Source organism: Medicago truncatula, chromosome 5 (genome assembly GCF_003473485.1).
Source record: "Medicago truncatula cultivar Jemalong A17 chromosome 5, MtrunA17r5.0-ANR, whole genome shotgun sequence".
NCBI lineage: Eukaryota > Viridiplantae > Streptophyta > Magnoliopsida > Fabales > Fabaceae > Medicago > Medicago truncatula.
The window spans coordinates 32,279,946-32,295,976 of record NC_053046.1 but is presented as its reverse complement, the minus strand read 5'-3'; the positions used below and the strand labels follow the sequence as shown (position 1 = coordinate 32,295,976).

Genomic DNA, 16,031 nt, shown 5'->3' with positions numbered 1-16,031 from the left:
CTCATAATGCTACATATATACTGCACTTTTGCTGATATGATCAAATTGCTGAATGTAAAGTACAAATTCATCCTTCAAAGAGCATTTCAGTCACAGTTTTACAACATTTTACAATGTTACTCATCTAAATACGTTTTTACAAACAATTACAATATTCTTCACTCCATTAATTCATTGCTTATTTATGTAACTGAACCAAAGCTACACGACACATCAATGACCTTAAAAAACAATTATCAGTAAGTATCGAAATCGGTATCATGTGGTTGACAACACTGACACAAACTGCACACTAACCACTTCCACTAGACTCTGGTGGTATCGATAACCTTCAAGAAAAAATGTCACTGATAAATGCGTCCAGGTTCCTATCTGAGGATCCGCCTTTACCAATAGCTTTACGACACATGATCTTAAGTTCTCTTGCTCTATCTCTAATTTTCTTTCCCTCTTGGCTTTCAAGATCCATAAACCTCTTAACAAGCTCTTCCATATCTTCTTTTGCAAAAACCACATCACTCTCCAACTTCGATGATTTCTCTACCTTCCACCCATTTTTCCATTCATCAACAATTTGAGTGCTATTAGGAAATTGATCATAAGCAAGAGGGAATGTCAAAATTGGTACACCAGAAAAAACAGTATCCAAAGTTGAATTCCATCCACAATGACTCCAAAATCCACCTATAGAAGAATGAGACAACACCTTGAGTTGATCACACCAAGGTATCACCATTCCCTTATCTCCACACTTATCTTTCAACCGCGATGTTTCCCCGCGAGCCACAAAAAGGTATCGAATATCACTATTGTTCAGTGCTTCAATGATTTCGTCCGTTTGGGCATTAGACGCGGAGTGGAAACTGCCAAAAGAAAAGTATAATACAGATTCAGTTGGTTGAGAATCTAGCCATTTTATATAGTCGTGGGTATGGTCGGTGTTTTTCGTTTTTTTTCCTTCAAGGTCTAAATAAGGTACTGCAGGACCAATAGGATAGATTGGAAAGGGGAATATAGATTTAAGGGTATCAATTGTTTCAGCTTCTAACTCTTGCACTGTGGTGAGAAGAAGGTAATTTGCTTTGGTAACTTTGGAAATGCATTCCAATGAGAGCTGCATTGCTCGAGGATGGTTTCCGCGAACAACAGATCGAAGGTCTTCTATATGAAGAGACGAAATTCCTGGGACGTTCTCTGCACAGATTAGATATGCGGTCATGTACAATTGCATTAATATTCAGCAGATGATGATATGCAATAAATAAAAGTATCACTGCATACTAATTATGTCCAATCACCAAAAATAGAGATTGAAGAATAAATGTCAAGACTAATATCCTTGTGACGTTCAACTTTCAAACTCAAGATTTTGTATTTAAATTTTGAATCGGATCTCAATTCGACGACCATGGTTAAGCCAAGTATCAAGTGTCAACTTGTTTACTACATGAAATCCTATTTCTTACCCAGCTTATCATGAGTTAAATGTTGGTGTCGTGAAAAGACCTCAAGATGATGCAACATGGAGTAAAATGACGCTGACATGGTCCAAAGAGGCGCCACCGGAATATTCCTCCGACTACCAACATCAACAGGCCACCGCAGCTCAATGTCACCAATGATCACATTCACCGGCAACTCAAGCTGATCAAGAAGCCTCTCAAAAGGCGCTTCCATCTTCGTCATGGCAGCTTCATAAAACCGATGAAAACTATCTAATGTTTTCTCGCGCTCCGGTGGAACCACGTTGGGAATGGTTGTGAAACGGATGGCTTCTGGTTTCGGATCGGCGTTAATAAAAGTGAGCCATTCTTCAGTGACTACAAAGGTGATAAGAATGTTGTTGGGTTTTCGTGAGATTAGGAATTTGCATAAGCTTAGCATGGGGTTGATGTGTCCTCTTCCTGGAAATGGCATCGCCACAACGTGGCACATGTCGTCGCCGGAGAAATTCATTGCCGGAGAAATGGCTACTGAGAGATGAGATGAGTTGTCTGTGGTTTGGTGATTAGTCAATGTTAGTATCTAATGCTAAACTCTTGAGATAAGTGCTGTATAAAACAACAAAGGAAATGCTTTAAAAATTGTTGTATTGGATTGATGAGTTGTTCACATATATCATAAACTAGTAACAGAAACAACTCTTAGTAGTATTTTATTACATAGGAGCATGTGCATATTAAAGTACTATTCACAATTATTGGGTCTATAATAAGTTTTAGATGGACAAATAAACACTCCAATACCATGTTACTTTTAAAATTAAGTATGATAACATTTTAACCAGCCAAATTGTGACCTTCCTCCCTTTCAATTTAATTGGGGTTCAAGATATTTTGCAATGTGAATGGATTATATAGAAAAAAGAACAAATTGTATTCCAATAAAGAAACTTGTGCTTAGCATTCTCCATCTACAATTTCAGTGTTTTTATATCTTTGAAATTGCAGAATTTCATCCATTGAGCATGTTTAACTGACAGGTAAACGGTATCTCCCTTATTGTTAGATCAAAATTGTGATCTATTTGCGCAGCAAAAGTGCTTATGCAAATAAGCTGTTTTAGCAACATGAGAAAATAGCAAAATAAAACTGAAAACTGAAAGACAGAAGAATAGAGAGATTTCTATGAATTGTGGACTCTCATTAAGGTTTGAAGTTACACAATACAAAGCTTTTTATAGGCATCAATAGCACTTGCTTGTAGAACAAGCTAGCTAACCAACTAACAAACTTTGAAACAAAATCTAACTAACTTTGTTACAAGGCAGTTATGTATTAATCACTTAACACTCCCCCTTAATTCATAACTGCTGAATGTTAAAAACATCAAGTTTCTTCCTCAAAAATTCAAAACAAGTGTACCTTCGTCTCAGAGAATTCATAAATTCAAAAATTCATAACTCCCCCTAATTTTGATTGGAAAGAGAATCCTGAAGGACTTTCGTCTCAGAGAAACAAGTGTACCTTCACACTTAAGCTGGTGGAAAATATTTTCGAACACACGATGAGATGTGACTTCATCCATTGAGCATGTTTCTCCCATGTTCGGATGTACCCATCGACAAAGTCTGCAATTCAAAGCATTATCTTCTTGAATTATACAACTATATACTTCTAAAATAAATGTATCCCTTCTATTAAACATTGATAAGAAAATACTCATAATGTTACATATATAGTGCACTTTGCTGATATGATCAATTTAATGTAAGAGTACAAATCCATCCATCAAAGAGCATTTCAGTCACAGTTTTATGACATTTTACAAAGTTACTTGTCTAAATACATTCTTACAAACAATTACAATATCCTTCACTCCATTAGTTCATTTCTTTTTTGTGTAACGGAACCAAATCTACTCAATACATCAGTGGCCTTGAAGAAGAAAAAAAATTATCAATAGGAATCGAAATTGGTGGTTTACAATACTCACACAGACTGCACATTAACCACTTGCACGAGAAGTCTAGAATCTGGTGGTATCAATAACGCGTCAAGAAGAAATGTCACTGATAAATTCGTTGAGGTTCCTATCTGAGGATCCACCTTTACCAATAGCTTTACGACACGTAACCTTAAGTTCTCTTGCTCTATCTCTAATTTTCTTTCCCTCTTGGCTTTCAAGATCCATAAACCTCTTAACAAGCTCTTCCATATCTTCTTTTGCAAAAACCACATCACTCTCCAACTTCGATGATTTTTCTACCTTCCACCCATTTTTCCATTCATCAACAATTTGAGTGCTATTAGGGTGTTGATCATGGGCAAGAGGGAATGTCAAAATTGGTACACCAGAAAAAACAGCATCCAAAGTTGAATTCCATCCACAATGACTCCAAAATCCACCTATAGAAGAATGAGACAACACCTTGAGTTGATCACACCAAGGTATCACCATTCCCTTATCTCCACACTTGTCTTTCAACCTCGATGTTTCCCTGTGGGCCACATAAAGGTATCGAATTTCACTACTGTTAAGTGCTTCAATGATTTCGTCCATTTGGGCCCTAGACGTGGAACAGAAACTGCCAAAAGAAATGTATAATACGGATTCAGATGGTTGAGAATCTAGCCATTTTATATAGTCGTGGCTATGGTCAGTGTTTTTCGTTTTTTTTTCTTCAAGATCTAAATAAGGTACTGCAGGACCAATAGGATAGATTGGAAAGGGGAATATAGATTTAAGGGTATCAATTGTTTCAGCTTCTAACTCTTGCACTGTTGTGAGAAGAAGGTAATTTGCTTTGGTAACCTTGGAAATGCATTCCAATGAGAGCTGTATATTTTGAGGATCGTCTCCGCGAACAACAGTTCGAAGGTCTTCTATATGAAGAGACGAAATTCCAGGGATATTCTCTGCACAGATTAGATAAGCAGTCATGTACAATTGCATTAATTTTTAGCAGATAATGATATATATGCAATAAATAAAAGTATCACTCCATATTAAATATGTCAAGACTAATATCCTTGTGACAGCTCATTGATAAAATATTTCCATGCTAAATTCTAAATTTACTATTCATTCTGTGGCTATTTTATTTAGATGGTTAGTAGTTTTTTTATCAATATAGTAAGTAGTTTAACATCTAGTTCTGAAAATTAGCAAGAGAAAGAATTGGAATGAATCGTTAAGCTTTATATAGCTCAAATACAATTTAACACAAATATTGGTTACCATAATGCATGATTAAGGTATTTGAAATTACATATGCCTTAAACTTGACAGTTGACATGCTTAGTAGCTTACATAACTTAGAGAAATTTTCCTTACCCCTTTTCTAAGGAAAAAAAAATGAAGTAACTATATTTATTACTAGTTTAATATAAATAATTATTTGAAATTTGTCTGTGAGGTTCCACCTCAGTATTAAGAACTCGATTTTATAATCTTAAGAAACAATATTAAAATATCCTCACACAGGGTTGTAAAATAATCATTTGTTACTTTTATTAATAATAAATTTCTATTCCCCATTTTGTTCTTGAAAAAAAAATTGTTTGAAAGTTAGAACCCTATAGCTTATAATGAACACTAACACAATAATATTTTTTTCCTATGTATTATATATTTAACATTTCTAATTGGATTCAAGCCAAATTCGCTAATATCTCGAGTGACTACGGAGTATGCTATGAGAATCCCTAAGAGTACACCCAAGTGAATCCGCTGATTCCATCAATGCCACATGATGACAATCAAACGATGATCCACATATCACGCCGAGAACAACCCAAAGGGTTTGGTAGGTTCCACCTAGAAAACCCTAAAAATGTGTAATATACAGTGGGAATTTGTCTGTGATGCATTCCCACCGTGACCTATTGTGCATGCTCAACTACCTATAAATAAGCATGTAACTATTGAATCATTATGCAATAATACACTATTTTCCTGATTTCATAATATGGTATCAGAGCCGGTCACTCTTTGATTTTTTGGAGGACAAAGAAGCAAATCACTGTTTCCAGGTCCTCATCTGAAGTTGAGTATCAGGCTCTAGCTTCACTACTTGTGAGCTTCAATGGCTTCTCTACTTGCTCAAGGATCTCAACATTCAATGCTCTAAGCTTCCTGTCCTTTTTTGTGATAATCAAAGTGCCCTCTGTATAGCTGTTAATCCAGTTTTTCATGAACGCACAAAGCATTTGGAGATTGATTGTCATCTGGTGAGAGAAAAACTTCAAGTTGGCATCATGAAGCTTATCCCTGTTTCTTCTCAAGATCAAATTGCTGATTTCTTCACAAAATCCTTGCTTCCTCAGCCTTTCAACACTCTTCTATCCAAGTTAGGGTTGCTGGATTCGTACCAACCTCTAACTTGTGGGAGGATATTACATGATATCACTAATAAGGATAACTTAGGTTCCAAGTAACATAGCTTAGCTTAGTTTCCTTTATAATAACCTGATGCATTCCCACTGTAACCTATTGTGCATGCTCAGCTACCTATAAATAAGCTTGTAACTATTGAACCATGGTCCATTATGCAATAATACACTATTTTTCTGATTTCATAATAATATAAATAAACACATTTGATCCAAGTTAAAGATACACGTTCTCTAAACTCTAAAACCTTACACTCCCAATCACAAACTAACTTGATAGTGATTGCAAGTACACCCCTCAGCCTCGCTCTGAGGTTCTGCCTCTATCGTGCTTCCACCACTCCGACCTACGATCTAGATCACCTCTGGATCAAAACACTATTATTGATGTTTTACCTTTTAATCTTTGTAGAAAACTTGTTAGATAATAGCGATTAGCAATATATAAAGTGGGTTGTCTCCTCTAATCAAGAAACCCCTAACCACACTTATTTATCGTACCAATCCATTACGTCAAAGTAACTATATATTGGAATAATTATAGAATTTTAAAATGAGCATAGAACATTTTTTGAAAATAATTCTAATCCACGGTCAACTTAAAATTTTGTATGCTGTGAACAAAAACTAAAATCACAAATCATATGACTTAAGTTAAACATTTTTAACTATAACATTATGAGTAGGGATATTCACTAGTCAGACAAACTCGTAAACTTCCAAACAACTCAGGTTTGAACGAGTTTGTTCATATTGTATCCAAACTTGAATAAATTTGGTAATATTTGGGTTGGATTGAACGGATCACCTAGACCCATGAATAGGCATGGCAACAAAACCCATATCTACGGTTATCCGTCCGAACCAAACCCAATTTGACGGATTTTCCCGTTTTGACTGGGTTTGGGTATGAGTATGGGTTTTCTCCGATTTTAAAACACGAGTATGGGACAGGTAACGGGTATATAGGTACCCACCCCGAACACACACCCAAACCCGTCCCAAATGTAAAAAATTACTTTAAGTTGATATGCCATGTTATTTTGTTTGATAATTGTCATGTTAATAAAAACTACCGTTGATATTTAAAGGATCAAATAAATCATTCCGTCTAACAATGTTAAAGTGAGCGTATTGTTGAATAATGTATTACTACGTTGTTCTTGGGGATGCAAAAAAACTTCTATTTTTTATTAAAAAAATTATTCAATGCGGGGACGGAGATGGGGCAGGGATACCCGAATCCGTCGGGGACGGGGATGAGATTCAATTTCTCATCCCGTTGAATATAGGTAAGGTAACAGGTAAATATATGAGAATCGGGTATGAGGACGGAGAAGGTAAAACCCGTCCCCACCCCGCCCCATTGCCATGCCTACCCGTGAACACCCATAGTTACGAGATTGCAGGTGATGCATATTATTTAAATTTATGTTTTTTTCTTCTTCAAATATAAATAAAGTTGTAACTAAAATTAAGCATAGATCTAACAAATGATTAATTAACTAGCAGGACAGATTGACCACAATCGTAAATTTCATGCAATTAGTACAAGTGTAGTTATTGGATCGAGATCAGACGTTTCAAAGTCAATATTTTGTATTTAAAATTGGAATAGTCTCGGATCTCAATCCAACAACCATGGTTGAGCCAAAACAACTACATGAATGTCACTTTTTTACTACATTCCTATTGCTTACCCAGCTTATCATGAGTTAAGTGTTGATGACGTGAAAAGACCTCAAGATGATGCAACATGGAGTAAAATGATGCGGACATAGTCCAAAGAGATGCCACCGGAATATTCCTCCGATTACCAACGTCAACAGGCCACCGCAGTTCAACATCACCAACAATCACATTCACCGGCAACTCAAGTTGATCAAGAAGCTGTTCAAACGGCGCTTCCATCTTCGTCATGGCAGCTTCATAAAACAGATGAAAATTATCTATAGTTTTCTCCTGCTCCGGTGGAGCCACGTTGGGTATGGTGGCGAAGCGGATGGATTCCGGCTTTGGATCATTGCCGATAAAGCCAAGCCATTCTTCAGTGACTACAAAAGTGATAAGAATGTTGTTGGGTTTTCGTGAGATTAGGAATTTGCATAAGCTTAGCATGGGGTTGATGTGTCCTCTTCCTGGAAATGGCATCGCCATAACGTGGCACATGTCGTCGCCGGAGAAATTCATTGCCGGAGAATGGCTACTGAGAGATAAGATGAGTTGTTTGTGGTTTGATGTGATTAGTCAATGGTAGTATCTAATGCTAGATCTAGAGATAAGAGTTGTATAAAACAACAAAGAAAATGCTTTAAAAATTGTTGTATTGGATCGATGAGTTGTTCACATATATCATAAACTAGTAACAAAAAAAAAAATTCTTATCCACCAAAGATGAGCGACTAATCCGGCTCGTGCGTAGAGGCATGCGCCCTGGCCAAGTGTTGTTCCCCCTGGGAATCGAACCTGGTATTCCCCATGTACGTCCTTGGAAGGAGCTCCTTGCCACTAAAACCCAGGCAACTTGGTTGCTTCCCCTACTATTCTACATTGATGAGTTATTACACATATGGTACATGCTGCAGTTTTCTTAAATGATCAAAGTACAAAGTCATCTATCAAACAGCAATTCGGTTACACATTCAATTACAATACCCTTCATTCCATTATTGCATTGCTTATTTGTGTAACTAAACCAAACCTACTCAACACGTCAGAGACCTTGAATTTTATTTTATTAGTGGAAATCAAAATTGGTACCATATGGTTTATAACACACACTATGCACCAATCACTTGCGCTAGACTCCAGTGATATCAGTGACATTCAAGATGAAATATGAAATGTCACTGATAAATGCGTCAAGGTTCCTATCTGAAAATCCGCCTTTACCAATCGCTTTACAGCACACAACCTTCGGTTCTTTCGCTCTATCTCTAATTTTCTTTCCCTCTTGGCTTTCAAGATTCATAAACCTCTTAACCAATTCTTCTATATCTTCTTTTGCAAAAATCACATCACTCTCCAACTTTGATGATTTCTACCTTGAATTCTCCACACTTGTCTTTCAACCGCAATGTTTCCCCGCGAGCCACATTCGTACTTATTGCTAAAAACTTTCCTGCTAAATTTCAAATTTTCCATTTATAATTGCGTGGCTATTCTAGATTGTTGGTAGTCCTTGACCAATGCAGTAAGTAGTTTCACATCACGTTTTGAAAACTACCTGCTTTAAACTTGACAAGTTTACAAATAACCTAAATTTTTTTATCTATGAAAAAAGAGGGGGACAAAATGAAGGATAATGTACCTTAAACTGAGCATCAACACAATAATACTAATGCCCTATTTGGATAAACAACTTATATTGCAGGCTTAGAGGATCAATGCTTATCATATCAACGCTTACGAATAAGAATTACATAGGCATAGGCTATCTTGGAGAGTGTATGGAAATAAGCTGAAACAGCTAATAAACATTCATAAGTAGTTTTTTCTCTCCTTAAATTAAATAATGAAATAAACTATGAACTAAAATTAATCACAGCAGTAACAAATGAGTAATTAGAAATTACTTAGTTTATCAACAGTTAAGTGATGGTTTCTTGAAAACACATCAAGATGATGCAACATTGAATAAAACGTTGCAGACATAGTCCAAAACGCCGATACCGGAACATTCCTCTGATGACCAACATCAACAGGCCATCACAGCTCAACATCACCAACGATCACATTCACCGGAAACTCAAGCTGATCAAGAAGCTACTCAAAAGGAGCTTCCATCTTCGTCATGACAGCTTCATATAATCCAGGAAAATTGGCTGCTTTCTCCCGCTCCGGTGGGATCACGTTAGGAATGGTGGTGAAGCGGATGGATTCTGGCTTTGGATCGGCGCCGATAATGGTGAGCCACTCCTCGGTGATGAGAATTTTGTTGGGTTTTTGGGATGTTAGGATTTTGCAGAAGCTTAGCATGGGGTTGATGTGTCCTCTTGAAGGGTAAGGCATGGCCAGTATATGGTTGAAGGAAGTTGGTGGTGATTCCATTGCAATTTTGAGAGAGAAATGGATGTTTGATATTGACGAAAATTTGAGTCGTAGTATTCTTGTTTTTGGTTTTGAGGGAACTTCTAATTTCATGTATGAAATAACTGAGTGTGGTTAATGGCATGAAATTGTAAGTCCGTGGACAATATTTTCGAACACACTATGAGATATGACTTTGAAAATGCATGACCTCATCCATTGATCATGTTTCTCCTAAGTACGAATGTGCCCATCGACAAAGTCTGTAATTCAAAGCATTATCTTCGCGAATTATGCAACTATATACTTCTAAAACAAATGTATCCCTTGTATTAAACATTGATGAGAAGATACACTGCATTTTTCTGATATGATCAATTTGCTGAATGTATGAGTACAAATTCATCCATCAAAGAGCATTTCAGTCACAGTTTTATGACATTTTACAATGTTACTTGTCTAAATACATTCTTACAAACAATTACAATATCCTTCACTCCATTAGTTCATTTCTTTTTTGTGTAGCCAAATCTACTTGACACATCAGTGACCTTGAAGAAGAAAAAAAATATCGGTAGGAATCGAAATCGGTATCAATAACCTTCAAGAAGAAATGTCACTGATAAATGCGTCGAGGTTCCTATCTGAGGATCCACCTTTACAAATAGCCTTACCACACATAATCCTAAGTTCTCTTGCTCTATCTCTAATTTTCTTTCCCTCTTGGCTTTCAAGATCCATAAACCTCTTCACAAGCTCTTCCATATCTTCTTTTGCGAAAAACACATCACTCTCCAACTTCGATGATTTCTCTACCTTCCACCCATTTTTCCATTCATCAACAATTTGAGTGCTATTAGGAAATTGATCATAAGCAAGAGGGAATGTCAAAATTGGTACACCAGAAAAAACAGCTTCCAAAGTTGAATTCCATCCACAATGGCTCCAAAATCCACCTATAGAAGCATGAGACAACACCTTGAGTTGATCACACCAAGGTATCACCATTCCCTTACCTCCACACTTGTCTTTCAACCTTGACGTTTCCCCGCAGGCCACATAAAGGTATCGAATTTCACTATTTTTCAGTGCTTCAATGATTTCGTCCGTTTGGGCACTAGATGCGGAATTGAAACTGCCAAAAGAAATGTATAATACGGATTCAGCTGGTTGAGAATCTAGCCATTTTATATAGTCGTGGCTATGATTAGAGTTCGTCGATATTTTTTCTTCAAGTTCTAAATAAGGTACTGCAGGACCAATAGGATAGATTGGAAAGGGGAATATAGATTTAAGGGTATCAATTGTTTCAGCTTCTAATTCTTGCACTGTTGTGAGAAGAAGGTAATTTGCTTTGTTAACCTCGGAAATGCATTCCAGTGCAAGCTGCATTGTTGGCTGATCGTTTCTGCGTACAACAGTTCGAAGGTCTTCCATATGAACAGACGAAATTTCTGGGATGTTCTCTGCACAGATTAGATACGCAGGCATGTACAATTGCATTAATATTCGGCAGATGATGATAATTGATATGCCATAAATAATAGTATCACTCCATGTTTAACATCTTGTTCTGAAAATTAGCAAGAGAAAGAATTGGGATGAATCTTTAAGCTTTATATATATAGCTCAAATACAATTTAGCAAAAAATTGGTTTCCATAATGCATGTTTAAGGTATTTTGAAATTACATATACCTTAAACTTGACATGCTTAGTAGCTTACATAATTTTAGAGAAATTTTCTTAAGTATTAAGAACTTGATTTTATAATATTAAGAAACAAAATTCAAATCACCTCGGAGACAATTGTAAAATAATCATTAGTTATTTTTATTAGTAATAATTTATCTCTTCCCTATTTTATTCTTAAAAAAACGTTTGAAATTTACAATTCTATAGCTCACAATAATACTATTACTATTTATCATATGTAACAACGTTCCGGATTGGACTCAAGCCAAATTCGCTAATATACCGGGTCACTACGGAGTAGGCTATGAGAATGCCCTAAGAGCGCACCCAAGTGAATATGGTGATTCCATTAGTGTCATATGATGACAATCGAATGATGATCCATATATCATCGGTTAAAGGTGTCCTATAAATCTAGACCAAAAAAAAAAGGTGTCTTATAAATAAAGAAACCTGATCCAAGTTAAAGGTGCATATTCTCTAAACTCTAAAATTTCACTCTCTCGATCACAAACTAACTTGATAGTGGTTGCAAGCACCCCACCCCCTAATGAGGAGCTACCTCCGTTGTGCTTCCACCACTCCGACCTTCGATGTAGCTCCACTCTGGATCAAACACTATCAATTGATGATTTACCTTTTAATCTTTGTAGAAAACTTGGGTCCGCAAGTTTATGAGTTTCGAATCTTAAATCGGTTACCTATACTAAACAACTTCAGGTTTGAACTAGATTGTTCGTATTGGATCCAAACTTGAACAAATTCGGTAAAATTTGGGTTGGATAATAGGTTGAAGGGATCACCAAGACTCGTGAACACCCTTAGTTGTGAGATTGCGGCCGATGCATATTAATTAAATTTATGTTTTTTTTTCTCCAAAAATAAATAGTCATAACTAAAATTAAGCAGAGATCTAACAAATGAGTAATTAACTGCAATCATTAATTTTACGCAACCATGCAATTTGCCTAAGTATAGTTATTGGATTGGGATCGGACGTTCAACTTTCAAAGTCAATATTTTGTATTAAAAAAACAAAAACAAATTGGTGTCAAAAATTGAACGGTCGGATTTCAATCCAACAATCATAGTTGAACTGGCTAACTACAATGAATGTGTCAACATTTTACTACATGAATTCATATTGCTTACCCAGCTTATCATGAGTTAAGTGCTGGTGTCGTGAAAAGACCTCAAGATGATGCAACATGGAGTAAAATGACGCCGACATGGTCCAAAGAGACGCCACCGGGATATTCCTCCGATTACCAACATCAACAGGCCACCGCAGCTCAACATCACCAACGATCACATTCACCGGCAACTCAAGCTGATCAAGAAGCTGCTCAAACGGCGCTTCCATCTTTGTTATGGCAGCTTCATAAAACTGAGGAAAACTATCAATTGTTTTCTCACGCTCCGGTGGAACCACGTTAGGAATGGTGGCATAGCGGACGGATTTCGGCTTTGGATCACTGCCGATAAAGCCGAGCCATTCTTCAGTGACTACAAAGGTAATAAGAATGTTGTTGGGTTTTCGTGAGATTAGGAATTTGCTTAAGCTTAGCATGGGGTTGATGTGTCCTCTTCCTGGAAATGGCATCGCCACAATGTGGCACACGTCTTCGCCGGAGAAATTCATTGCCGGAGAAATGGCTACTGAGAGATGAGATGAGTTGTTTGTGGTTTGATTCTTGTGATTAGTCAATGTTAGTATCTAATGCTAAACTCTAGAGATAAGAGTTGTATAAAACAACAAAGGAAATGCTTTAAAAATTGTTTTGTATTGGATTGAGGACTCATTCACATATCATAAACTAGTTGTAAAAACGACTCTTAGTAGTATTATAATAAATAGGATCAAGCAAGTGAATATTAAAGTACGATTCACGATTATTGTGTCTATCATAAAGATTTAGATGGATAAATAAACACTCCAATACCATGTTACTTTGGTTGACTAACCTACATATCATTCAATAACTGAACCAAATGGATTTGTTTTTTTTTTTATATCCCCTTCCTGCTTTAATTATGTATTATGGTGGGAGAAGATGGAATGAGGAGGTTTCCTATTTGTTTTTCAAGTGATTAGGTGTTTGGTTTGTTTTTTAATATTTGAAATTCAAGACTTACAAATCAATAAAATAGACACTAGCTACATGAGGACGTTTTAAAATTATATAGCTTGTTGTCCAATTATAGCCAATTGTAAAAAAAAGTGCTAAATGCCAATCAAAACATTATCTTCAGCAAGTATGCAACTAAATGCTTCTTTAAGAAAAGTATGCTTACCCTACTATGAAACTTTGATGAGTAAATTACACATAATGATACATGCTGCAGTTTGCTTATACGTTATTACAATACCCTTCATCCCATTAATGCATTGCTTATTTCTGTAACTAAACCAAACCTGCTCAACACGTCGGTGGCCTTGAATTTTGTTTCATTAGTCGGAATCAAAATTGGTACCATATGGTTTGTAACACACACTACGCACCAATCATTTGCACTAGACACCGGTGGTATCAGTGACCTTCAAGATGAAATGTCACTGATAAATGCGTCGAGGTTCCTATCTGAAGATCCGCCTTTACCAATCGCTTTACGAAACATAACCTTCAGTTCTCTCGCTCTATCTCTAATTTTCTTCCCCTCTTGGTTTTCAAGATCCATAAACCTCTTAACCAACTCTTCTATATCTTCTTTTGCAAGAATCACATCACTCTCCAACTTTGATTGTATCTCTACCTTCCACCCATTTTTCCATTCATCAACAATTTGAGTACTATTAGGAACTTGATCCAAGAAAAGAGGGAATGTCAAAATTGGTACACCAGCAAAAACAGTTTCCAAAGTTGAATTCCATCCACAATGGCTCCAAAATCCACCTATAGAAGAATGAGACAACACTTTAAGTTGATCACACCATGGTATCACCATGCCTTTATCTCCACACTTGTCTTTTAATCGCGACGTTTCCCCGCGAGCCACGTAAAGGTATCGTATTCCGCTATTGTTTAGTGCTTCAACGATTTCGTCCATTTGTGCATTAGACACTGAAAGGAAACTACCTAATGAAATGTATAGTACAGATTCAGATGGTTGTGAATCTAGCCATTTTATATAGTCCTGGCTATGATCGGTGTTGGCTGGATTTTTTTCTTCGATATCTAAATAAGGTATTGAAGGGCCAATAGGATAGATTGGAAAGGGGAATATAGATTTCAGGGAATCAATGGTTTCAGCTTCTAACTCTTGGACTGTGGTGAGAAGAAGATAATTCGCTTTTGGCACCTTGGAAATGCATCCCAATGCAAGCTGCAAAACTTGATGATCGTTTTTGCAAAGTACGGTTTGAACGTCTTCTATATGAAATGAAGAAATTCCTGGGATGTTCTCTGCTTGTTCATCTACATCATTTTAAAACAGCACAGATCAGACATGCACTAATGTACAATTGCTTTAATCTTCTGGTGATGATATGCAATACATGAAAGTATGGCCCCATAACTATTAACCTAAATTTTCTAATCCAAGAAAAAAGAGAAGAAAAATGAACTACAAACCTTATACTAAGTATTAACACATTAAATACTAAGGCTCTGTTTGGATAAACAACTTTGCAGCATATAGGATAAGTGTGCATCATATAAGCACTTATGAATAAGCTATTTCTATAATAAAAGAAAACCAATATGGTTTTGTATAAACTATGATGAGCTGGTTTTCATGACTATCTTTGACAGCTTATGAAAATAAGTTGAAAAGAGTTGACAAACATGTCATAAGTTGGTTTCAAATAATTCTATATTAAGCATAGTTCTACTTCTGCAAATGAGTAATTACCCAGTTTATCAACAGTTAGGTGATGTTTTCGTGAAAACACATCAAGATGATGCAACATAGAGTAAAACGACGCAGACATAGTCCAAAACGCCGCCACCGGAACATTCCTCCGATTACCAACATTAACTGGCCATCTTAGTTCAACATCACCAACAATCACATCCACCGGCAACTCAAGCTGATCAAGAAGCTTCTCAAACGGTGCTTCCATCTTTGTCATGACAGCTTCATAGAAACCAGGAAAATCGCCGGCTTTCTCCCGCTCCGGCGGGATAACGTTGGGAATGGTGGCAAAGCGGATGGATTCTGGCTTTGGATCGGCGCCGATGAAGGTGAGCCACTCTTCTGTGAGTACGAAAGTGATGAGAAGGTTGTTGGGTTTTTGAGAGGTTAGGATTTTGCAGAAGCTTAGCATAGGGTTGATGTGTCCTCTTCCTGGAAATGGCATCGCCACAACGTGACATACGGCGTTGCCGGAGTCGGAGATATTCATTGCCGGCGAAATGGGTTGGTCAGAGTTCAGTCTTTTGGATTCTTGTGATTGGTTGATTGAGACAAGTGTTTAATCTAGTTTCTTTTTTGTTGTACAATACTAAAACGAAAGAGAAATAAAGGAAACAAA

General features: G+C 36.6%; 4 protein-coding genes across 4 annotated transcripts; all 4 read right to left on the bottom strand.

Annotated features, from left to right (window-relative positions):
• Nucleotides 1-84: 84 nt before the first annotated feature.
• LOC11416955 (UDP-glycosyltransferase 87A1) lies at nucleotides 85-2,030 on the bottom strand. Its single transcript, XM_003615782.4, has 2 exons — nucleotides 1,467-2,030; nucleotides 85-1,194 (listed from the first exon to the last, which is right to left on the bottom strand). Exons 1-2 carry the CDS (start codon nucleotides 1,954-1,956, stop codon nucleotides 332-334), a joined length of 1,353 nt encoding a protein of 450 aa, XP_003615830.1. The 5' UTR covers nucleotides 1,957-2,030; the 3' UTR covers nucleotides 85-331.
• A 1,084-nt stretch (nucleotides 2,031-3,114) lies between these two features.
• On the bottom strand, nucleotides 3,115-8,177 carry LOC11416954 (UDP-glycosyltransferase 87A1). Its single transcript, XM_003615781.4, has 2 exons — nucleotides 7,535-8,177; nucleotides 3,115-4,358 (listed from the first exon to the last, which is right to left on the bottom strand). Exons 1-2 carry the CDS (start codon nucleotides 8,022-8,024, stop codon nucleotides 3,496-3,498), a joined length of 1,353 nt encoding a protein of 450 aa, XP_003615829.1. The 5' UTR covers nucleotides 8,025-8,177; the 3' UTR covers nucleotides 3,115-3,495.
• Nucleotides 8,178-10,232: 2,055 nt separating this feature from the next.
• On the bottom strand, nucleotides 10,233-13,287 carry LOC11412842 (UDP-glycosyltransferase 87A1). Its single transcript, XM_003615779.4, has 2 exons — nucleotides 12,710-13,287; nucleotides 10,233-11,329 (listed from the first exon to the last, which is right to left on the bottom strand). Exons 1-2 carry the CDS (start codon nucleotides 13,197-13,199, stop codon nucleotides 10,467-10,469), a joined length of 1,353 nt encoding a protein of 450 aa, XP_003615827.1. The 5' UTR covers nucleotides 13,200-13,287; the 3' UTR covers nucleotides 10,233-10,466.
• Nucleotides 13,288-13,728: 441 nt separating this feature from the next.
• LOC11408665 (UDP-glycosyltransferase 87A1) lies at nucleotides 13,729-16,031 on the bottom strand. Its single transcript, XM_003615778.4, has 2 exons — nucleotides 15,410-16,031; nucleotides 13,729-14,973 (listed from the first exon to the last, which is right to left on the bottom strand). The coding sequence occupies exons 1-2, from the start codon at nucleotides 15,900-15,902 to the stop codon at nucleotides 14,099-14,101; spliced, it is 1,368 nt and encodes a 455-aa protein (XP_003615826.1). The 5' UTR covers nucleotides 15,903-16,031; the 3' UTR covers nucleotides 13,729-14,098.

What these genes read in the sequence shown, in the direction of transcription:
- LOC11416955 (XM_003615782.4), bottom strand. Translation starts at nt 1,956, where the DNA reads ATGAATTTCTCCGGCGACGACATGTGCCACGTTGTGGCGATGCCATTT. An exon ending in TTTAACTCATGATAAGCTGG is followed by an intron (nt 1,195 to 1,466) that starts GTAAGAAATAGG and finishes TAATCTGTGCAG; the next exon opens with AGAACGTCCCAGGAATTTCG.
- LOC11408665 (XM_003615778.4), bottom strand. Translation starts at nt 15,902, where the DNA reads ATGAATATCTCCGACTCCGGCAACGCCGTATGTCACGTTGTGGCGATG. An exon ending in CCTAACTGTTGATAAACTGG is followed by an intron (nt 14,974 to 15,409) that starts GTAATTACTCAT and finishes AAAATGATGTAG; the next exon opens with ATGAACAAGCAGAGAACATC.
- LOC11412842 (XM_003615779.4), bottom strand. Translation starts at nt 13,199, where the DNA reads ATGAATTTCTCCGGCGAAGACGTGTGCCACATTGTGGCGATGCCATTT. An exon ending in CTTAACTCATGATAAGCTGG is followed by an intron (nt 11,330 to 12,709) that starts GTAAGCAATATG and finishes TAATCTGTGCAG; the next exon opens with AGAACATCCCAGAAATTTCG.
- LOC11416954 (XM_003615781.4), bottom strand. Translation starts at nt 8,024, where the DNA reads ATGAATTTCTCCGGCGACGACATGTGCCACGTTATGGCGATGCCATTT. An exon ending in CTTAACTCATGATAAGCTGG is followed by an intron (nt 4,359 to 7,534) that starts GTAAGCAATAGG and finishes TAATCTGTGCAG; the next exon opens with AGAATATCCCTGGAATTTCG.